The sequence below is a fragment of the Leptopilina heterotoma genome, unplaced genomic scaffold (assembly GCF_015476425.1).
Source record: "Leptopilina heterotoma isolate Lh14 unplaced genomic scaffold, ASM1547642v1 Lhet_235, whole genome shotgun sequence".
Lineage (NCBI taxonomy): Eukaryota > Metazoa > Arthropoda > Insecta > Hymenoptera > Figitidae > Leptopilina > Leptopilina heterotoma.
Window position 1 is genome coordinate 929672 of NW_025110952.1, and position 24793 is coordinate 954464.

The 24793-nt window shown below is 25.7% G+C and overlaps 1 protein-coding gene across 8 annotated transcripts in view; it reads right to left on the bottom strand.

Moving 5' to 3' along the window:
- Positions 1–24793, bottom strand: part of LOC122502710 (neurogenic protein mastermind-like) — a 237878-nt gene that overhangs the window by 86745 nt on the left and 126340 nt on the right. For 2 of the 8 annotated variants that reach the window (XM_043612885.1, XM_043612884.1), the window contains exon 1: positions 18330–19267. The exons of the other annotated variants lie outside the window; for them this stretch is intronic. In XM_043612885.1, coding sequence (XP_043468820.1) covers positions 18330–18335 — 6 coding nt within the window. In that variant the 5' untranslated portion in view covers positions 18336–19267. Of the gene's footprint in view, positions 1–18329; positions 19268–24793 lie in introns of those variants that run through there. 8 annotated transcript variants of the gene reach the window in all.

The window sequence follows — 24793 nt, forward strand, 5'->3', positions numbered from 1 at the left end:
TTTTTTTTTTTCATATATTTGCTTTCAAATACTGAAATAAATTATTGGTTCAAATGTCATTTAATTGACTTCAATAAATAATAATATTATTTGATTCAAGTAAATATTTGATATAATAATTGATATAATAGTCAATTTATCGGTTATTTGAATCAAATATAATTTTTTTTTTTTCAGCGTGGAGAAAAGTTCCACTTTCGCCACTGATGTGTTCAGAATAGTGGAGAAAAGTTCAACTTTCGCCACGCTTCTTTTACACCATGAAAATTTCCACTACTCAGAGAGCTGACGTTGGAGAAAATTATTTTCGTTACTACCTTGACAAGGGGCATAAATAACGTCCGACGAATCGTCTCTAAATTAAGCAAATCGTGTGGCACGTGCGTTTACATGCCTAACAATTTTGCACCGTCACTCCAACTCTCGTCGTCTCACTTTCATCTGAATCTTAATTATAATCCCATGAGGCTAAAAAAAACACCACACACGGTCATTTAATTAATTACATATCAAAAAAATTATTTTTTTTCCTCCTCTCTAATATTTTTTATCCATCAAAATCTTACTCCATATAGAAAAGAAAATTTGGAATAATAAAATAATTATCAAATGTAGGTTTGCAAGGATTTTATGGGAATTAAAAATTTCGACCAGAACTCCCAAGTTCTGGTCAAAATTTTAATTCCCATAAAATTCTTAAAATTCATTTGACAAAAATCATTTGCCAAAAATAAAATAGACAACCTGGATGATTATCTATAAAACAAAAGTGAGATACAAAAGTGAACACATATGGTATCGAGAAACAAAAAAAAAATCTATAGATTTATGTTTATTTCGCCGATATTTAATTAAAATTTTGTAATTATCCAGGGGAAGTGTTTTATTTGAAAAATGTTTTCAAATAACGGAGAGTGAAGAGGGGGCACAGGGGAGGGGGAGGCTTAACAATAATGGCGCGCAGCTTTCGTAGAAGCTGGGTGGAAAACTATATTTGTCACGATTTGAACCGAGATAACCTCTCTGGTTCCAAAATCGATAATACCTATTACCCTCTAATAGCGAATCGAACGGTGGCTCCCGTACGTTCAATCGCGAATCTCCCCTACTCCTCCACTTCCCCCCACCCAATTGCCCTTCGCCCCCTCTTTGCAGACAACATTCGCTCTCATCACCAACACAAACCGTCTCATCTGTGATTTTTTTTTTTTTTTTTCCTTTTTGTGGAAGGCAATCGAATAACTTTGCGCCGCGTCTCTTTCTAAACGTAATGCGATATTCTAACAAACTATACATACTTAGTTTGTATTTCGTCCCGAGAAACGAAATTTAAAATTCGCTTTATAGGAGAAAATTATTATGATGCCTGGTGGTAGCCAAACGGGGGTTTAAAAATCGGGTCATGGGGTTCAAAAATAGGGTAAAGAATCGCTGAAATTTTGAACTTTATCTTTAATATCAGATTAAATTTTAACCATTATTAATGAAAAGATAATTATAATAAAAAATTACGACATTTTTTTATTACATTATTCAAAATTACGACTGTGACACAATATCCCAAGTTTATTGAAAAATTCGGTGTAAAAATACCTATGAGGAATGAGTTTTCTACGTAAGTAAAAAATGATCCTGTATTGCGATAAAATTTTGATTTCCTCCTAAAGAAATGATTTCTGTTTCTGATTATTGTTTCACGTGATTCTTCGTATAACACGATATCGAAAAGAAAAAAAGCCAACTTGGCAAGTGTAGATGCACGTGACAACCCAATGTAAAGCGTGTTCACGTGATTCTTGTGTGTCTGTTCTGTTCCTTCGATGATTTGTAAGTATAATCGTGGAAATCTGCATGTTAAGGGACGAAAGTCCAAAGTTCGAAAATAGCTTATCGTACATCCGTGGAAGCAAAGGTTTCAGAAGCATTTTTCTGTTTCATTTTCAAACTTCTTCTTATTTTTTTTTTTTTTCTTTAATAAGATCGAGGTAGAAATTTCAATATATGAAGTAGAGAATCGCATTTGTAATTTTTTTAAAAAATCCTATATGCAGGCTTCACAGTGCCACTAAAAAGTATTTTAGGAGAAATAGGGAACTGAAAATTAAAAAATAGGGGACCATAAAAATTGGTTAAATAAAGATAAAAATATAATTTACTTATACAGGGTTGCCATACAAAAATTTAACTTTATTTTTCCCTGATTTCCAAACACAACTTTGACTCTTTCCCTGACCCTAAAGAATATTCTGATTCACTCCAAAAATTATTAGATTACTCAAAAAAATGTTCTATTAAAATTTACAAATTTCTTCAAAAGTAAAATTATTCGAAATTATTATTATTATTATTATTATTTCAAAGTGATCCATTTCTTTATGTTTTATAATAATTAAAGATGACCGACTGACAAAATCATTATTTTATTATTATATGAATATTGTTACTGTAATTTCTTCGAAATTATTTCTATCAATTCAATTCAATTAACATTTTCTGGAATTTTTAACTAAAATTCTACTTTAAATCAATAACATCAATTATTATTCAATTAAACTTTTTCAAAAAAATTAATTCTACAGAATAGTTAGTTAAAAGTACGAAAAATAATAATTTAATTCTACGAGAAATCAATTATTTTGACACAAAAATAAATAATATTGAATGTTTCTTAAAATTTAATTTTTACGAAGAATTGTATTAACAACTTTTGAAAATATTTCATTTCTTTTCAGGAATTTAATTAAAATTTTAATGAAATTTATTTTATTAAAAAATTTTATAACAATTTTTTAAAATAACTGAAAACTTTTTGAAGAATTTTATTAAATTTTTTTAAAAATAATTGAATTCCTGAGAAGAATTTAAATAATAATTTTTGCAAACAATAATTGAATTCATGAGAAGAATAATTTTATTAAAATTTTGGAAAATAATTGACTTCTTGAGAAGAATTTAAAAAAAAATTTTTGACAATAATTTAATTCTTAAGAAGAATTTTTCCTATCTATTTATAAAGATAATTTAATTCTTGACGAGAATTTTAAAAAAATTTTGAAAATAATTTAATTTCTGCAAAGTATTTCATTACTTTTCAAAAGAATTGAATTCTTGTGCGATGAATTTTGAGATTTATCAAAATAATTGAAATTTGTTAAGAATTTTATTAAAATGCCTCAAAATAATTGAATTTTCGGAAAAGAATTTATGCGATTTTGTTGTTTATCAAGCTGATTGAATTCTTTCGCAAAATTACTTAAAATTTTTTGAAAATAATTGATTTTCTGTGACGAATTAAATGTTATTTAAATGAAAATATTTGAATCATTGCAACGAATTTTATTATTTTATTGAATAATTGAATGTTTCTTAAAATTGAATTCTTTCCTCAAGTTTTAATAAAATTTTTAATAATAATTGCATTCTTCAAGGAATTTATTTAAAATTGTATTAAAAATATTTAAAATTCTTCGATGAAAATAATTGAATTCGTAAATGAAATTTTATTATTTATGAAAATAATTCAATATTTACGTAGAATTGTATCAAAAAGTTTTTTCTCTAATTAAATCTGTTGATAAATTATATAAAAATACTAAATATTTAAAATCATTGAATTGCGAAAAATTTGTAAAAATAATTGAAATGTTGCAAAGAATTTTATTTAAATTTTTGAAAATAATTGAATTTTTGGGCGAAAAATTTTGCTATTTTTAAAAATAATTTAATTCTTGACGAGATATTCGTTAAAATTTTTAAATATAATTGAATTCGTGTAAAGTATTTTATTAAATTTTGTTTAAATAACTGAAATTTTGCCAAAATTTAATTAAAATTTTTAACAATAATTGAATTTTTGAGAAGAATTTTGATATTTATCAAAATAATTGAATTTTGGAAAAGAATTTTATTAAAAATCCTTAAAATAATTTATTTTATAAGGAGAATTTTGTTGGTTATCAAAATAATTGAATTCTTTTGAAAAATTACTTGAAAATTTTTGAAAATAATTGATTTTCTGCGACGAATTAAATGGTTTTTATGAAAATATTTGAATTATTGCAACGAATTTTATTGTTTTTATTAAATAATTGAATGTTTCTTAAAATTGAATTCTTTCCTCAAGTTTTAATAAATTTTTTAAAAATAATTGCATTTTTCAAGGAATTTATTTAAAATTGTATTAAAAATATTTGAAATTCTGCGATGAAAATAATTGAATTCGTACATGAAATTTTATTATTTATGAAAATAATTCAATCTTTTCGTAGAATTGTATCAAAAAGTTTTTTCTATAAATCTGTTGATAAATTTTATGAAAATAGTAAATATTGAAAATTACTGAATTGAAAAAAACTTGTGAAAGTAATTGAACTTTTGCAAAGATTTTTATAAATTTTTTGAAAATAATTGAATTTTCGGCGAAAATTTTTGCTATTTGTAAAGATAATTGAATTCTTGACGAGAAATTCGTGAAAATTTTTAAAAATAATTGAATTTCTTCGAAGAATTTCATTACTTTTGGAAATAATTGAATTCTTGCGATTATTGTAACTTATGAAAATAATTTTATTTTGTAAAGAATTTTATTAAAATTCCTAAAAATTGAAATTCCTAAATTATTGAATTTCTGTGAAGAATTTTGTTATTTATCAAGATAATTGCATTAAAACTTTTTTAATAATTAAATAATATTAAAAAATTCATTCTTGTCAGAAATAGAAAAATTTTTTTGAAGGTTTTGTATTAGAATTAGTGCTTTAAGAAATTTTAGTATAATAAGGAGTACAGCGGTAAATATCAATTTTACATTTAACTAGTCTTTAAGGTTCAAATATAAATTGAAAATATTTATTTTTACAAAAATTTGTTTTGTTAATTTAAATTTTCATAAAATTTAGTTTTCAGTTTAATTATTAAACCAAGAGTCTTTTTAAACACATGAACGAAATAAACAAAAAACAAGTTTTTAATCCATTTACATCCTAATTAAAGAACATCAACATAATCATAATTAAACTGAACCAATTATTACATTTTGAAAAATAATTAAGTCTTTTAAAAATAATGTATGTCATCATAACAAGTTTGTGCAGATTATGAGAATTAAAAATACAACCAACTTCTAAACAAGGTGATGAAAAATTTGACGTAATGTAATGAAAACAAAATTCTACTGTAATTTACTACCGGAAAGTGTTACGGAATTTTGATGATGGGAGTTGAAAATTTGTCAGCGCAGTATTTGGTGCGGTGGTTATTAGTGAAGTCATAATTGTTTCATTAAACAATTGTAACGAAAGTAATCTGTTCTTCGATGGGAGAGAATTTAGAAATGAATGCAGTGAAAGGGGGGCTTGTATCAGCAATCGCAGTAAAAGGGCGAGCTTTGCGCAAGGGATTGAATATTAAGCTCACGGCTTTTGTAATGAAGTTATGTCAATAATTGAGGTGTAATAACTTGGGTGTACCAGGGTTTCAAGACCAAGGGCTGTCACGCTCAATTATCGTTCATGTTTTCGTTTAGTGATATATCTCCACATGAGCACAATATTTTATTTCTTCTTTTTTTTTTGTTTTCCTTCTGCAAATAAAATTTAATTCTTTTCTAATTTTATTGCAGGAAATTCAGGGAAAAGACAAAGGATTTTTATTAAAAGTACTGAAAAAATTTAAATTTTTCGAATTCATAGGAAATATAAAATTTTATTATTTATGAAAATAATTATAGATGTTTTCGTAGAATTTTATTAAAATCTCTTTTAAATAATTGAATTCTTTTGAAAAATTTTATTAAAATTTGCAAACATTGAAAATCATTTAATTGTGGGAAATTTTTGAAAAATTTAAAACAATTGAACTTTTGACAAGAATTTTATTAAAATTTTTTGAAAATAATTGAATTTCGGAGAAGAATTTTATTTATAAAAATAATTGAAATTTTGATTTCTTAAATTAAATAGGCATTTTTTTTTTGTCATATTATGAGAATGAAAATAACGAATCTATTAATGAAAGAAAGTAAATTATCATCATCGCTGGATATTTAAAACCAAGTGTCACGTCGTTTTCAGTTAAGGATGCACTTATTAGTACGGCTTCCTTATAATGCGTGATCGATAACGTTGTATCACGTTCCAGAAAATTTCCGCAGTCTTCCTATATACAAACTAAACACTAAATTCAAAATCAAACAAGAAATATTTTTTATTCCTTATCGAAAGAAAAGTTGTTTCCCCACAATTTTTCAATTTATAATTATAAATAAATAATAAAACCATATGGAATAATTAATAAAATTATAAATATAATTTAACTTATATAAAAAAATTCAATTTAAAAAAATAATCGAAAAAAATGTAAAATTACGTGAAATCGAACGATTTCACGTAATATTACATTTTTTTCGATATTTATGGGAGAAAAGTAAAACTCGTCTTAGCGTCGAATTCAACGTTACTGGAGGGTATTGGTCTCTAAAGAAGGAAAGAAAGCTAATTTTAAATTTAAAATGCAAGAAAAAAAATTCTTCGCAATTTAAATTAATTCGATAATATTTAAATCTTCTTTTTTTTTGTTTTTAATTTGTGAATGTTTTGAAAATTGGGAAAAATGCGCGTGAGATTCTAAAGTCGAAAGCAGTCGAAAGATTCGGAGCAAAGGTAAAGAGAGGCCTTTAAAAGAGCCGACACACCTCCGACCTTCCTATCGATCCTGTGGCCGGAACGAAGCGGAACACACAGTGGAAATTTTGTGCACCCTCCATTCGCCGATAACTCGGCACGTCGCGTCGAGTCGAGTCGAGTCGAGCCACCACCACCACTACGACAAATGCGCGCGTTGCAGTCGTCACCCTTTGCCGCAAAGTGCAGGTCCTTCTCTTTCTCATCCCGAACCCAACATTATTATACCGATGCACCATATACACAAATATAACAAACAAAACAAATACTTCCATAAGTAAACAAAGGATTTCTCTTTTTTTTCCTTTTTTATTTTTTACTGCAAGTGGACAAATGGTCAAATTAAAAAATTACCCCATATTTTTTTTTTTGGTTTTAAATGAAAATTAATAGATGTGAAAAAAGGGTAAATAATAATATTATTTTTGACACTTTCGAAAATTGTTGACTCAACAATGTTGACAATGAATAAACATTAATGTATTGTATACTTAAAACACGAGGGCAATTTTTAGGTTATATTCACTGCAGGGTTGCGACAAAAAGATTTTATTTTTTTTATTTCCAAACAGAACTTTACACTAAATTTTTATTACAGGCCTCGGATCGACTTTTAAGTGCAAAAAAAAGTCGCTTTAGTCGATTTAAAATAGAAAAAAAGTCGTTTATTTAATTCAGTGTCGTCACAAAAATTTTATTTTTTATTTTTCTCATCTTTCACTGATTTCTAAATTTAATTATTTAAAACTTGAATAATTTCGTTAAATAAATATTTAAATACTTCTCGTTTGTTTTTATACGGGAATAAAATTTTTTAAATTTCTATTTAAAACCTTCTGAAATTTAATAACTTCTAACAGCTTCTAAAAATTACAACTTTAATTCTCTTAAAATTCAATTATTTTCTACAATTCTTCATCAAATCTCACTTTCAGGTGGTTTTTTCAGATCAAATTGACCTGAACTATTAATAACATTGAACTCTTTTGCTATTTTGGCAAAAAATCGTTTTAAATACCAAAAAAAAAATGTCTACACAAAAATTGATTTTATTCTATATTTTAAAACTCGAACTAGACCCGTAAATTCTGTAAAGATCTGTAAATTTGCTTAAAATCGGTAAAAGTCAGTTTTTTTTTTTTTTTTTTTTGAAAAAGGTACGTAAAGTTCTTAATTTGATTGTAAACGAAGAAAAAGTTTGTAAATTGTACGATATAATAATGGAGAATTTTAAAGATATTACAAATGATTGGAGAAATTGAATTATTTTCAAAAGTAATAAAATTCCACGAAGAAATTCAATTATGTTGCAAAATTTTATAAAATATTCTCGTCAAAATTTCAATTATCTTTAGAAATTAATAAACTTCTTCTCTAAAATTCAAATATTTTTAAAAAATTTAATAAAATTCTTGTCAAAATTTCAATTATTTAAAAAAAAAAAATGTTCCTCATTTCTATGATTTTTAATCTCTATTTTTTAATAAAATTTCCCATAAGTATTCAATTGTTTAAAAAAATTGTTCATAAAATTCTAAGCAAACATTTAATTATTTTCATAAAATAATAGAAATTTCACAGCGATTCAATTATTTACAAATTTTTTTATAAATATCTTTGCAATAATTCAATTATTATCATAAATAATAAAATTTTTAAAGGGATTTAAACTGTCCATGTTTTTTAAGTTATTAATTAATTTTCAAAAAATTATAATAAAGAAATTCTCAAAATTAATTTTTCAAAAATATTTTGAAAATAATTCATGAAAGATAATAGTTTTTCAATTATATAGAACTGAAAAATTTCCAAAAAATTGCAATTTGGTAAATTCTATTAAAAAAATAATTGAATTTTTAAAGAATTCTAATTATTAATATAAACGCGATTTCTTCAAAATTTTAATAAATCTAAAAAAGTCATATGTTGTTAAAATCTTCAAATTAATTGTAAAAAATTTTAATGTTATTATTTTTTGTATGTATTTGAATTTTTGGAAATTTGTATTTGAAAATATTGAAAATAATTGAATTTTAAAAAACATTAGAATGCAAAAATTCTAAGAATTATTTTTTTCAAAAATATTTTAATATAATTTTTTTGTAGCTAATTTTCATTAATTACCATTTTTAAATTTACACTTGAAGATTTTTCATTAAAATTTTTGAGAAATCAATTATTTTCTAAATTTACAATTAAAATTCTTCAAAAGTTGATTTTCAAAAATTTTTATCAAACACTTTGAAAAAAATCAATTATTTTGAATTTAATTTTACAAAATTTCAATTATTGGAACTCTTTTTTTTATTGTAAATTTTAAAAATTTATTAAGTATTTAATACTTATAAAAATAGTTGAATTGTTTCGAAGAAATTATTAAAAATTTTAGGAAATAATTGAATTTTATGTAAATATTTGAAAATATTTGTATTCTGCCGAGAAATTCAATTATAAAGATGTTTTGAAAATAATTGAATTCCTGCAAAAAATTTTACTATATTTATAAAAATAATTGAATTTTTGCGAAGAATTTTGCCATTTAAAAAAATAATTGAATTGTTTCGAAGGATTTGTTAAGATTTTACAAAATAATTGAATTGATTCGAAATATATTAGAAAATTTTTTTCAAAATTAAATTCCTCCGAGAAATTCAATTTCAATTATTTTCAAAATTTGCAATTAATATTCTTCAAATGTTGATTTTCAAAAATTTGTATAAAAAATTAAAAAAAAACAATTATTTTTAATAAAATTTTATAAAATTTCAATTATTGAAACTCTTTTTTATTGTAAATTTTGAAAATTATTTATTTAGTATTCATAAAAATAGTTGAATTGTGCCGTAAGAATTATTAAAAATTTTAGGAAATAATTGAATTTTATGGAAATATTTGAAAATATTTCAATTCTTCCGAGAAATTCAATTAAATATGTTTTGAAAATATAATTCGAAATAAAAGGAATTTATCAATCTTCCAAGTCAAAAAATAATCAAAAAAATAATTCAAGTTTTGAAAATAATTGAATTTCCTGCAAAGAATTTTATTATTTTTAAAAATAATTGAATTCTTACGAATAATTTTGGCATTTATAAAAATAATTGAATTGTTTCGGAAGATTTATTAAGATTTTAGAAAATAATTGAATTTATTCGAAATACACTTTGGAAAAAATCAATTATTTTCAATTAAATTTTACAAAATTTCAATTATTGAAACTCTTTTTTTAATTTTAAAAATTTATTTAGTACCTATTTAGTATTTATAAAAATACTTGAATTGTTTCGAAGAAATTATTAAAATTTCAGGAAGTAATTGAATTTTATGGAAATATTTGAAAACATTCGAATTCTTATGAGAAATTCAATTAAAAATGTTTTGAAAATAATTGAATTCCTGCAAAGAATTTTACTATTTATAAAAATAATTGAATTTTTGCGAAGAATTTTGCTATTTATAAAAGTAATTGAATTGTTTCGAAGGATTTATTAAGATTTTAGAAAATAATTGAATTTTTGGTGAAAAATTTTGCTATTTGTAAAGATAATTGAATTCTTGTTGAGATATTCGTGAAAATTTGTAAAAATAATTGAATTTCTTCGAAGAATTTTTTTATCTTTTGAAAATAATTGAATTCTTGGGATGAATATTGTAATTTATGAAAATAATTGAATTTTGTAAAGAATTTTATAAAACATTAAAAAAAGGGACTTTTAGGGAAATAGGGGACCAGACTGTGAAGTCTGTTATAGTAAAACATTATTTTCTGGTTAAGCATTTATTGTAACTTTTACTATTTTCGGAGTAAATTTTGCTATACGTTCGAAGTAAATTTTACCACGTTCAAAAAAACATATTTGTAAAAATTAGTAAATTTTGTTACGTTCGAAGTAAATTTTACTACGTTCAAAAAAACATATTTGTAAAAATTAGTAAATTTTGTTACGTTCGAAGTAAATTTTACTACGTTCAAAGAACATATTTGTAAAAATTAGTAAAATTTACTTCGAAAGTAGTAAACAAGTTACCCAAAAAAGTGTTAAAAAGAAAATAAAAGTGATAAAAGTTACTTTATATTTTTCTCCATGCTAGATAAAAATCATCTTAGCGAAAATGTTGAACGTGGAATAATACGAAATCGAACATCGGATATCGCTTTATTTTTGTTGGACGAGATCGGTAAAATTAATACACGCGGATGGATAAAAAATTTAGCAGTAGCGGGAGGGAATTTTTTAGGGCTTATATAGTGGAGATATATATATACTGGAGGGGGAGAATATTGTGAGAGGAGAATTTGACGCCGGCAGTTCCTTGCCTTCCAAGTAAATAGCGGCTTAAATTCCTCGCCGGTATTCGTGGACGATGTACTTAGCACGAGCAGTTTTATGTTATTCTCTCTCCAGGCGACCGAACTGCCATGGTGGCGGGCGAGGAGCGACGAAGGGTTAAGCGCGGGGCACGGCCTGACTTCCGCGACATGGAGCTACGGAGGTATCGATTCTCCACCTCATCGTGAGTCCGCGTCCTCTTCTGCCCTCCGAACAGAGAGTGAAGCCTGTGTGCCTACGCTTGGCTATCCTTAATCCTATCCTTCAGGACCTCAAATCCCACTTTTTCAATTCTTCATATTTAAACAAAATTAGCCAAAAATTATTTTTAAAATTTGGTTAAAACTTATATCTTTCTCAACGTTGCCACGCTTTTAATACTTATATATTTGAAATTCCCTGACTTTTCTGTTTTTTTCTAAATTGAAACAATTAAAAATTATTTGAATTCTTGTAGAAAACTTTATTTGTTAATAAGTAATTGAATTTTTCGAATAACTAATTTAAAATAGTCCAAGTGAGAAAATTACAAAATTTGGGTGTAAAGACAAAATATATTTTCTCGCTGACAATAAAATGTGACATCAGCATAATATTTGTTCGTCACATAGTGTAAAAAACAAGTTCCCGTTATGCCAGTGCAGAAAATGTTTACATACATCCACCACACAGTACAAAGTGTTCTCTGGTATTATCTTCAGCATGAACGGAAGGAGGGGGAGGAATCTCTCTCTCTCTCTCTCTCTGTCGGCCGTTTCCGTTCACGTTCGTTCGCGCACTCGTGCAGGCGCCTGTAATCAAGACGTATAAATAATTCCGCGTCGAGAAGAGCCATGATCTTCAATAGCACTCAGTCGAGACAGGGCTTATTCTTCAGTCGCGTCACCACACCGTTATGATTTATTGTAACCACGTCGACAGCCTTGCGGCCAATTATTTCGACTTTTGGTTTTTCATTTGGATCTGTGTCCTATAACTTGTCCACTCGAGAAACGAAAATTCAAAGTGCAGCCCTCGGATATTATAACATTTCCGACTTTTTTCGACTCATTTTCAAAAATTACGACTTTTTCCACTTTTCTTCCGAATATTGCAATGATTTTTAGTATAAAATGGAAATTTTCGAAATTTACAAAATTGAAAAGAGTTTCAATAAATATTGAAATTTTGTCAAATTTAATTGAAAATAAATTGATTTTTTTAAAAGTTTTATTATACAAATTTTTGAAAATCAACATTTCAAGAATATTAATTGCAAATTTTGAAAATTGAAATTGAATTCCTCGGAGGAATTTAATTTTTTAAAAAAAATTTTTAATATATTTCGAATAAATTCAATTATTTTCTAAAATCTTAATAAATCCTTCGAAACAATTCAATTATTTTTATAAATGGCAAAATTCTTCGCAAGAATTCAATTATTTTTATAAATAGTAAAATTTTTCGCAAGAATTCAATTATTTTTATAAATAGTAAAACTCTTTGCGCAGGAATTCAATTATTTTCAAAAAAATTTAATAAAATGCCAAAGAGAGACCTTTTTAAACAACTATGCAGGAATTGCTAAAAAAATTTAATTATTCTTAAAAATTTGATTTCAATTCTCCTCGAAAAAGTCAATTATTTAAAAAAATGTTTTTTTTTTAAATTCTTTAAAAAAATTCAATTATATTTATTATTTACAAAAAATAATTAGAATTTTTCACAAGAATTCATGTATTTACAAATATTTTTATAAAATTGTTCAAAAAAAAATCAATTATTTTAAATTAAATTTTAATTACATTTTTTTCAAATAATTCAATTATTCTTTTAGATTTTAATAAAATTCCTCCCAAGAATTCAATTATTTACATAAAAATAATTTTTCGAAAGAATTCAATTATTAAAGATAAATAACAAAATTATTCCCGAAAATTCAATTATTTTTCTTTTTAAACCATTTTAATAAAATTTTTCGCAATAATTCAATTACTTTCATAAATAATAAAATTCATCTCAGGATTGCAATTAAGTTTTAAATACAAGTTTACCAAAAATTGCTCAAAAAATTTAATTATTCTTAAAAATTCAACTTAAATTGTTCGAAAAAATCAATTATTTAAAAAAATGTTTTTTTTAAAATCCTTTGCAGGAATTTAATTATTTTCAAAACATATTTAATTGAATTTCTCGGAAAAATTCAAATATTTTCAAATATTTCCTAAAATTTTAATAATTTCTTCGAAATAATTCAACTATTTTTATAAATATTAAATACTGAATAAATTTTCAAAATTTACAATAAAAAAATTAAATTCTTACAAAGATTTTTGCAAAAAAAAATTTTAAACAATTAAATTCTGTTTGTAAATTTAATGAAAATAGATATTAAAAATTATTGAATTGTGAAAAGTTTTTAAAAATAATTAAATTTTACAAAGAATTCTATTAAAATTTTTTAAAAAGAATTGATTATCTGTGTGTCATTTTATTACATTTTTTTCAAAATAATTGAATTCCTAAAAAGCATTTTATTATTTATGAAAATAATGGAATTCTTAAGAACGATTTTATTTGAATTTTTTAAAATACATAATTGAGTTTACAAGAATAAATTTATTACTTTTAAAAATAATTGAATTCTTGTTATGAATATTGTTATTTATGAAAATAATTGAATTTTGCAAAGAATTTTATTAATATGCCTTAAAATAATTGAATTTTCAAAAATATTTTTGTTATTTATCTTTAATAATTGACTTCTTTCGAAGAATTATTTATGTAAATTTAATTGAAAATAATTGATTTTTACTAAAGTTTTATTACCTATACAAATTTTTGAAAATCAGCATTTAAAGAATATTCATTGAAATTTTTGAAAATAATTGAAATTGAATTCATCGGAAGAATTTAATTTTAAAAAATTTTTTTAATATATTTCGAATACATTCAATTATTTTCTATAATCTTAATAAATTCTTCGAAACAATTCAATTATTTTTATAAATGGCAAAATTCTTCGCAAGAATTCAATTATTTTTATAAATAGTAAAATTCTTTTGCAGGAATTCAATTATTTTCAAAACATTTTTAATTGAATTTCTCGCAAGAATTCAAATATTTTTAAATATTTCCATAAAATTCAATTATTTCCTAAAATTTTAATAATTTCTTCGAAACAATTCAACTATTTTTATAAATACTAAATAAATTTTCAAAATTTACAATAAAAAAAAGAGTTTCAATAATTGAAATTTTGGAAAAATTGAATTGAAAATAATTGATTTTTTTCAAAGTGTTTTATACAAATTTTTGGAAATCAACATTTGAAGAATATTAATTGCAAATCTTAAAAATAGTAGAAATTGAATTCCTCGGAAGAATTCAACTTTTTTAAAAAAATTTTTAATATTTCGAATAAATTCAATTATTTTCTAAAATCTGAATAAATCCTTCGAAACAATTCAATTATTTTTTTAAATGGTAAAATTCTTCGCAAAAATTCAATTATTTTTATAAATAGTAAAATTTTTTGCTGGAATTCAATTATTTTCAAAACCTATTTAATTGAATTTCTCGTAAGAATTCAAATATTTTCAAATATTTCCATAAAATTCAATTATTTCCTAAAATTTTAATAATTTCTTCGAAACAATTCAACTATTTTTATAAATATTAAATACTAAACAAATTTTTTCAAAATTTACCTAAATAGCAGAATAACGTAAAAAAAGTAGTAAATAGTAGATTTTAGTAGATGAGTGCGAAGCCTGACTGTGGTTAAAGTATGTCAAAGCGTGAGAAGAAAAAAGATTAAAAAAATTTTTTTTTAAAGTTCACTTTCAAAATTTTGAATTGTGGTTAAAATATGATAAAACTTGGAAAGAAGAAAAACTATTTTTTCTTATATTTTCGAACTATGGGCAAAGTATTGCGAAGTATGGGCAAAAAAAAATGTTATCGCAAACCTTAGGAATTTTTTTACGGATTCACTCCTCCGAATTTCGACAGATATATATTTTCGTGGATTTCTATAAAGTAGCAGTTGAATAAGTTTCAAAAAAAAAAAAAAAAAAAAGAAAAGAAAAATCCCACCTAGAAAAGGAAGGGTAAAAAAATTTCTAAAAGCAGAAAAAAGTATTATTTAGCTAAAAAAAAGTAAGTCCATTCGGTGGAGTTATTCACTCTGCTATAATACTTAATGCACTTTTTAACCTGCAGCTAATTTAACCTAATACGAAGGTATTTTTGTTTTCCCAAAAAAAAAGAAAAAAAAGAAAAAAAAAAGAGGATTTCCATTTAATTACGAATCGTGCACATTTTCCCTCTCTCGGGGTCACCGACTTTGTGGTTTTGTGAAAATTGCATTTCGGCGTCTCGTTAGGTCGTTAAACTAGGTCGCGGTGCAGTATGAAAGCAAAGGGGTGGTGGCGGGCTAGACGTTATGGAGCGCAGGAGAGGGGAATGGACCGCTCTGGAGATAAAACAGTCGAGGTTGCGGAGAGAGAGAGAGAGAGAGAGATGCATTTATCAAAACGGGGGTAGGCGCTAATCTCTCCTTCTCAATGAAACTCTGTTTCATCGTGTAGAATAATTACTTTGGCATTGTGCGACTGCTGTTGTCAAGTTGTATTCAAAAACTGCTTTTGTTTTGGAATCTATGAATAATTTTAGTTTTCGATCTGCGTCCAGTTTTAGTTTTTGATTCACTTTCAAATTTTAGTTTTAAATTTGGATTTGTCTTTATTTTCAATTTTTCGTTTGGAATTGTGTTCGCTTTCAACTTTTAGTTTCGGATTTGGACTTTTCAGGCCTCGGATATTACAATAACACTTTTGACTTTTTTCGACTATTTTCAAAAAATGCGACTTTTTTCGACTTATTTTCGAAAATTACGACTTTTTCCACTTTTCTTCCGAATATTGCATTAATTTTTAGTATAAAATGGAAATTTTCAAAATTTACAAAATTGAAAAGAGTTTCAATCAATATTAAAATTTTGTCAAATTTAATCGAAAATAATTGATTTTTTTAAAAGTGTTTTATACAAATTTTTGAAAATCAACTTTTAAAGAATTTTTATTACAAATTTTGAAAATAATTGAAATTGAATTTCTTGGAGGAATTTAATTTTTTTTTTAAATTTAATATATTTCGAATAAATTCAATTATTTTCTAAAATCTTAATAAATCCTTCAAAACAATTCAATTATTTTTATAAATATGGCAAAATTATTCGCAAGAATTGAATTATTTTCATAAATAATAAAATGCTTTTTAGGAATTCAATTATTTTTGAAAATTTTAATAAAATTCTTAGTAAAAAACGTTTTTATTCTTAAGGGCATTTGAACCATTATGACGTCACAATTTTAAAACTCATGCTTTGCACACATTGTGACGTCATAATGGTTCAAATGCCCTTAAAAATTGAATTTCAATTCGTCGAAAAAATTAATTACATTTAAAAAAATGTTTTTTTTTAAATTCTTTGGAAGAATTCAATTATTTACAAAGATATTAGAATTTTTCACAGGAATTCAAATATTTTTAAATGTTTTAATAAAATTGTTCGAAAGAAATTAATTATTTTAAATACAATTTTAATTAAATTTTTTTCAAATAATTCAATTATTCTTTTAGATTTTAAGAAAATTCTTACCAAGAATTTAATTATTTACATATAAATAATTCTTATCGAAAGAATTCAATTATTAAAGATAAATAACAAAATTATTACCCGAAAATTCAATTATTTTCCGGCATTTTAATAAAATTCTTTGCAAAATTCAATTATTTTTATAAATAACAATATTCATCGCAAAAATTCAATTATTTTTAAAAGTAAGAAATTTCTACTTGAAAATTCAATTATTTTCCAAAATTCTAATAAAATCGTTCGCAAGAATTCAATTATTTTCATAAATTTTGGGAATTTTTAGGAATTTAATTTAATTAAATTTAATTTCTTTTTAAGAATTTAATTATTTTCAAAAAAAAAAATTTAATAAAATGCCACACAGACATTTAATTATTTAAAAAAATTTTTAAAGAATTCTTTGTAAAATTGAATTCTTTTTAAAAACTTTTCGCGCATCAATGATATTTTCAATATCTACTATTTTCATAAAATTTTCAAACAGAATTCAATTATTTAAAAAATTTTCTGTAAAAATCTTCGTAAGAATTCAATTATTTTAATGAATAATAAAAATTTCTCAGGAATTCAATTATTTAAATTAGAATTTGCTTAAATTTAGTCGAAAGAAGTCGAATTATTTAAAAAATTTTATAAAATTCTTCGCAAGAATGAAATTATTTTTATAAATATTTAAATTCTTTCATGAATAACAAAAATTCGTTGCAGGAATTCAATATTTATTAGCAGAATAAAAGAAAGAAGTAAATAATTTTGATGAAAATTAGGAAAAAGTCAGAAAAATAAAATTACATTGATTATTATAATTTATGAAAATAATTAAATTCATGAGTAATTTTTATTAATAATAATAATAATAATAATAATAATAATAATAATAATAATAATAATAATAATAATAATAATAATGGTAAAATGTTTCCGTTTTTAATTAAAAAATCCCTGATATTAAAATTCTATGTTTAAATATTAAAATTTAACGGAATAATATATAAAAAGTGCAATGGAACAAATTTTTGCAGTGAAACTGTTGCAAGACTTCGAAGATGGTTTAGCAGAAGAAATGGAAGTGCATGCTCTCGTAATATCCAGCGAATGAACGACCGAACCGCTAGAATTCCGTTACGCCCAACAACTGATCTATTGCCCCACGCACTTTTTATACCAACAATGCAACGACGAGCAGACGTCCATGCAATTTTTATTATTGTAAATAAAATAAATAAAATAAATAAAATAAAACACCGCAAAATTAATCTAATTCTTCAATATTACAATTAATGTATTCTTTTAAAATATTTTCACTTCCATTTCGCATCGTTAGTTTTCGTTTGTGTATTTCTCTTAATTTTATTGAATCAAATAAATTGATTCAATTTATTTGTTACATTCCTATACATTCCGGATGAAATAACCTGACTTGAAGAGAAATCTCTTCAAAACAAGATTGAAAATTTATATTTTTCATTTCAGTTCGAAATGGACAAAGTTTTTCTGCAGATTGAGAAAAAAAAACGAAGTTTTTTTGGTTTCAATCTGCAGAAAAACTTTGCGAACATAGAAAAAAACGTGATGATTTTTCCATATCTATTTTTTAGGTTCTGTATGAAAATAATTTTAGGAACACTAAATTTAGGCGAAATGAGAAGAAGAAGAAGAAGAAGAAGAAGAACGTACCATCATTCCAGGCGACGTGGATTTATAACAATCTTTTTCCCTCAGTGATTATTTTCCTGCCCTAGGCATCTGATGATGACGACGAATTCTTCCCATGACGGAGAAGAAAAATAAAACACTTCCTTCGAAAGGAAATTCCACTATTATATTCCCCCAAAAAACACACAATTTTATATCGAAAACATCCCTTCAACTTCCACAACGACAACAACAACAACAATAATAATTATTGGAAGTCATTTTCATTTTCACTTTTTCTCAAGTCCAGCTTGAATCCCACAGACCCCCACCCCAAAAGTGTTGATGCATCCAAGTCCCCAAGTCACGTGATCGTTGAAAACTCAACAACACCGTTCGAACAACATCAACAGGTGGTATCCCAACGGTCCCACACGCAGCAAACCTCCCGCACATTTCTGCAACGATGCTGATGCATTTTATCCTCTCTTCAACAAAAAAAAAAAAAAACCAAACCTCTTTCTTCAATATTTGGCTATTTGCCGGGAAAAAATGTAAATTCGGGCAAAAAAACAACAACAACCAAACGCGAACCAAAAAAAAACTATATTGATAATTATCCGCTGGAACCAGAAAACTATTTTCGTCGTGTGGAATTATTCACACTCGTAGGCGTTTATATATTTAGTCTGCTATAACGCACTGCATTCCGTCCTTGTGTGCGGTGGGTCCTCATGGTGCTTTTCGAAAAACATGAAAAATTCCCCTTTCCCTCATGAAAATTGTCGCTGGAGGGGGGAAAATAGGCAAAAAGTGTTGTGAATGGACCGAAAGAAACGAAAATGAACAAAAAGAAAGGAAATTGGTGGAAATTGGTTGAAAAAAGAAGGGAAATTGGTCAAACAGAAAGGAAATTGGTGAAAAGAAGAAAGGAAAATGGTCCAAACGAAAGGCAAATAGTCAAAAAGAAAGGAAATTCGTCAAAAAGAATGGAAATTCGTCAAAAAGAATGGAAAATGGTCAATAAAAAGGAATGCAAATGGGTAAAATGGAAATTTTTTTTTTAAAGAATAAAGATCAAAGAGAATGGATCAGATAGAGAGAGAGAGAAAGAGAGAGAAAGAGTCAGGAAATGTCAGTGTTCGCCCTGTCCAAGTCCGCGGGCAATTGACTCCCGCGCGTCCTGGCTCGCGGCTGTCGTGTGGCACGCGTAAAAGGGTGAAGGAGGAAGATGAGGAGGAGGAGGAGGGGGGGTCCAGTGGCGAGTACGCGAACCAAGGAGGGAGGAAGGGGGGGGGCGCACCTCTCCGGCGAGCCAGAAGAGAGGGGAGAGGTAGTAGCCGGCGCGTGCCACTACACGCCAGCAGGTGGAGTGCGCGTGCCCAGAATCTCTTCACTCTCTCCCCCCACTCCGAAAAACTTCTTTTTCTCACTTCTTTTCCGTCTCTTCTCCCGCTACCGCCGCCGTCGCCCACCACCACAAACTTCCGTTCGCCAAATGCCGTTACTTTTTCTTAACTTTTTTCGTTTCTTCACTTCTCACAAGAAAGAGAGTGATATCTATTTAGTCCTCTCTCACAATGTGCAATCTTTTTTTCTTCTTCTCCTCCTCCTTCTTCTTCTTCTCTTTATTTCTCTCTTCCGTCAAGGTCATCAATTCATTAATCCTTAATTCCATTCTATTCCTCCCATTCGATAATCGAGCAAATTTGCCCGATTTTTTTCTGATTTTGTCACTATAAAATTATCGTATTATACGATTATTTTAATTATAATAATTATAGGAAATTTTTGTTTTTACACCGTACCGGAGTAGAAAAAATGACCCCTGTGGCAAAATTGGAACTAATTCCACTGAACAGTGTCATCACTTATTATTTTTCCGAAAAAAAAAAATGAAAATTGGTAAATTTCTTCTGGGGGGAGTATTTCCCAGTAAAGAGGGGGGGGGGTGATGGTTGTAAACAGTGGGTGTTGAGAAATGAACTGTCAAAAAAAGGAAGCACGTGGCTTCAGTGGCTCCACCGACGGTACGAAATGTTATAATCACATAAGGTAGACTTGACGCCTCGACGAATCGCCAGCCACTGAATATAAGGAAGAGTTGAGCAGTCACTCTATGCAATGTAGAGTTTGCTTCGGGTAAAATCGCCGAGTGTCGTGTTATGTCGACCCGATAGCAAACTCTCCGACGTACATTGCCGACCTGCGCCCGCCGTTCTTGCCTTCAACTTCGACCAGAACCGTAACCACCTCTTCAAAATTGGGATCACAATCACCCTCCCCCCACCCTCAGTGTCTCTCTCTCTCTCACTCTTTCATTCCACTTTTAGGCGTATACAATTTTCCTCTTCTTCTTTTTTACTTTTTCGAAAAAAATTTTATTCTTGCTACAGGCCTCGGATATTATAACATTTTCGACTTTTTTCGACTATTTTCAAAAAATGCGACTTTTTTCGACTTATTTTCAAAAATTACGACTTTTTCGACTTATTTTCCAAATATTGCAATAATATTTTTAGTATAAAATGAAACTTATTTCGATTTTTATATAGTGTGAAAAATAACTATAGACAAAACTTCAAAAAATATTTTTTAATAATTTCTCGAATTAAATTTTCGAAATTTACAATTGAAAAGAATGGCAATAAATATTGAAATTTTGTAAAATTTAATTGAAAATAATTGATTTTTTTAAAAGTTTATTATAAAAATTTTTGAAAATCAACTTTTGAAGAATATTAATTGCAAATTTTGAAAATAATTGAAATTGAATTCCTCGGAAGAATTTAATTTTTTAAAAAAATTTTAATATATTTCGAATAAATTCAATATTTTTCTATAATCTTAATAAATCCTTCAAAACAATTCAATTATTTTTAAAAAATGGTAAAATTCTTCGCAAGAATTCAATTATTTTTAAAAAAACAGTAAGTCTGCGTGACTTTTTATTAAATTGTTTTCAAAATAATTGAATTCCTAAAAAGCATTTTATTATTTATGAAACTAATTGAATTCTTGCGAACAATTTTATTTGAATTTTTTAAAATACATAATTGAGTTTACAAGAATAAATTTATTACTTTTAAAAATAATTTGTTGATACGTATGAGAAACATCTCATATCACGATCGTTAAATTAATAATAATCGTTCAGGTAAATAAATGATTGATACTAAGTTTGAAGTTATACATATATTTAAGACAAAAGTTAAAGTTCATATTACAATCTTGTGGTTAGTCGCGAGTACATGTTTCGATTCCGAAAGTTGCTGTTATTCTGTCTATTTGCAAAAATGGAAGGTATTTCAAAGTGAGAAAAATGAGGTTTTTAAGTGGGAGAAATTTGGAAACGCCCAAAAAATACGCCCTCAAAATGTGGGGTTAAAAGTGGAGGAAACACTTAAGGTGCGAGAAATTACATCTCTAATGACTCTAGTACCTCCATAAACCGTAGGACCTCGATAATCTGTCCCCCAATATACCCTAGTAGAAATTTGTCGTGGCATGACTAGATTTATTCAAGTTACTGTACAGTTTTAGTCATGGAAGTTTAATCTAGCTTAACTGGCGAATTACTAGACAGCTACTGCATAACACTGTTAAAGAAAATATAAAGTTGAACTTGATTATTACTGCATAGAAGTCCTGTACAGTTATTTTCATGGCACTGTCGAGGCGTTCCGAGAAATGATGTTCCAAAGTTTGTCGTGGCGTTAGCGCTACCGCCAGTTTCAGTAACTAAACAGTTGTGTATTGACATTTTCGAAATATTTTCTATAAAATAAATCTTTTGGTTTTACAGTTTATAGTTTTTATAATTTTAATTTTGTTCTTTTATTTTACTGTTGACAACTAAATAACAAATTTTTTAAATTATTTAATATTAAAATTTTGATTTAATAATAAAAATTTCTTTTCAATCAAAATTTATTTTTAATGAAAATTCCTTTAGAAAAAAAAAATTTTTTTAAAATTCGCTTCAATTAATTGAGTTAATTAAAATAACTAATTTTTTAAATTCAGAAGACAATTTCTTTTCAAGATTATATACTCTTATTATATGTATAAATATTAATTTAACAAACCTGTTACATACAAAAAGTTAGAATTGGTCCAATAAAGTGAGGTTATGTTTTACATTGATGAATTGACGTTGACATATGTATAGCTCTCCGATCTGAATAACAGAACTGTCTATAATTAATGACAGTAGACAGTAACAATTTATTACTAATTCCTTACGGAAAAAATAGACATAATTCTAGTTACACCCGCGAATTATTTCTTTCAGTGTATACTCTGATGTATTTATGGAAAATGTCTACACAACACTGTTCAGTTGCTGGACTGACGGTAGCGCTAACGCCACGACAAACTTTGAAACATAATTTCACGGAACGCCTAGACAGTACCATGAGAATAACTGGACAGACAGAACTTCTATACAGTAATAATCAATAAGTTCAACTTTAGAGTGTTATGCAGTAGCTGTCCAGTAATTCGCCAGTTGAGCTAGAAAAGATGAAAAAGGGAACTGCTTTACCTGCCGGTAGAGTATGGTTCTTATTTTTCCGGAATCGTCCATCGACTAGAACGGCCGTGATGCGTAAAGCGTGCGTTTAGGTATTTCGTCCCAGTGTGACCCGAGTTCGCTCCCCGAAACCGCTAGATATTTTTCGTTTGAACTGAATTAATTCTTCATATTAGGGTTTACTTATAAGTTTGTAGTGTGATAAAATAATAATATTTATTTCAGTGTTGTGCTTAATTAAAGGAAAAAGTGAATGTTGTTTAATGTAAAAAAATGACATGTGTTCAAGAATCAGTAATTTTTATATTTTTTTTTAATTATGTAGTTATTTAAAAATAATTTTACAGATAATTTATTATAAATCATTTATTATACGGAACAATAGATACACCAACAGTAAAAATATAGTTTCGTAAAATTTTAATTTATTTAATTTGTTGACAAAAAAATTTAACGTTATATTTTCAAATTTGTACGTGTTTAATACGTAACGTCAATATAAAGAAAGTTTTGACATTTCCAAGTGAATTATTTTGTATAGTTTTTCTACAGGACTGATGATCAGAAACTGTAAAATTTGACTGGACAATAACTTGAAGAAATTAGCGTGACATCACTTTATAGTTTTTAGCCAGTTTAACTGTAAAGTGCCTCGAAATTTTCCAGTGGAACTGTCCAGTGCCCTTAAAGATACTATGACAAATTTCTACTAGGGTAAATGTAACAATAGTTCATTTTGGTTAGGTTTCATATTCAAAAGCACGACGTGACAATTTTAGAGTTTTGCTTCTTAAGTTATAAGTGTTTATGTTTTTCCCTGTTTTATTACGGTAAAACCCACGAAGAAATTTGTAGAATTCAAAGATCTTAAGGTACAGACAAACTAAAAACTGTATTTCTTTCCAATTTTATGAATTTAGTTCTCGAAAGAAATTTTGCTTGTATATTTTAAACTTTACATTATTATTAATTTAAGATATTCACTATTCACTTAACAATTGAGTTTACAAGAATAAATTTATTACTTTTAAAAATAATTGAATTCTTGTTATGAATATTGTTATTTATGAAAATAATTGAATTTTGCAAAGCATTTTATTAATATGCCTTAAAATAATTGAATTTTCAAAAATATTTTTGTTATTTATCTTTAATAATTGACTTCTTTCGAAGAATTATTTATGTAAATAATTAAATTGTTGGTAAGAATTTTCTTAAAATCTAAAAGAATAAATTCAATTATTTTCTAAAATCTTAATCAATCTTTCGAAACAATTCAATTTTTTTTATAAATGGTAAAATTCTTCGCAAGAATTCAATTATTTTTATAAATATAGTAAAATTCATTGCAGGAATTCAATTATTTTCAAAACATTTTGAGTTAAATTTCTCAGAAGAATTCAAATATTTTCAATTATTCCCATAAAATTCAATTATTTCCTAAAATTTTTAATAATTTCTTCGAAACAATTCAACTATTTTTATAAATATTAGATACTAAATAAATTTTTAAAATTTACAATAAAACAGAGTTTCAATAATTGAAATTTTGTAAAATTAAATTGAAAATAATTGATTTTTTTACAAAGTGATTGATAACAATTTTTGAAAATAAATTTTAAAAGAATTTTAATTGTAAATTTTGAAAATAATGGATTTCTTAAAACTTTAATGAAAAATCTTCAAGTGTAAATTTAAAAATGTCAATTTAAAAATTAGATTCAAAAAAATTATATTAAAATATTTTTGAAAAAAATAATTCTTGAATTTTTTGCATTCTAATTTTTTAAAATTCAATTATTTTCAATATTTTCAAATACAAATTTTCAAAAATTCAAATACGTACAAAAAATAATAACATTAAAATTTTTTACAATTACTTTTAACATTTTAACACCATATGACTTTTTTAGATTTATTAAAATTTTGGAGAAATCGCGTTTATATTAATAATTAAAATTCTTTAAAAATT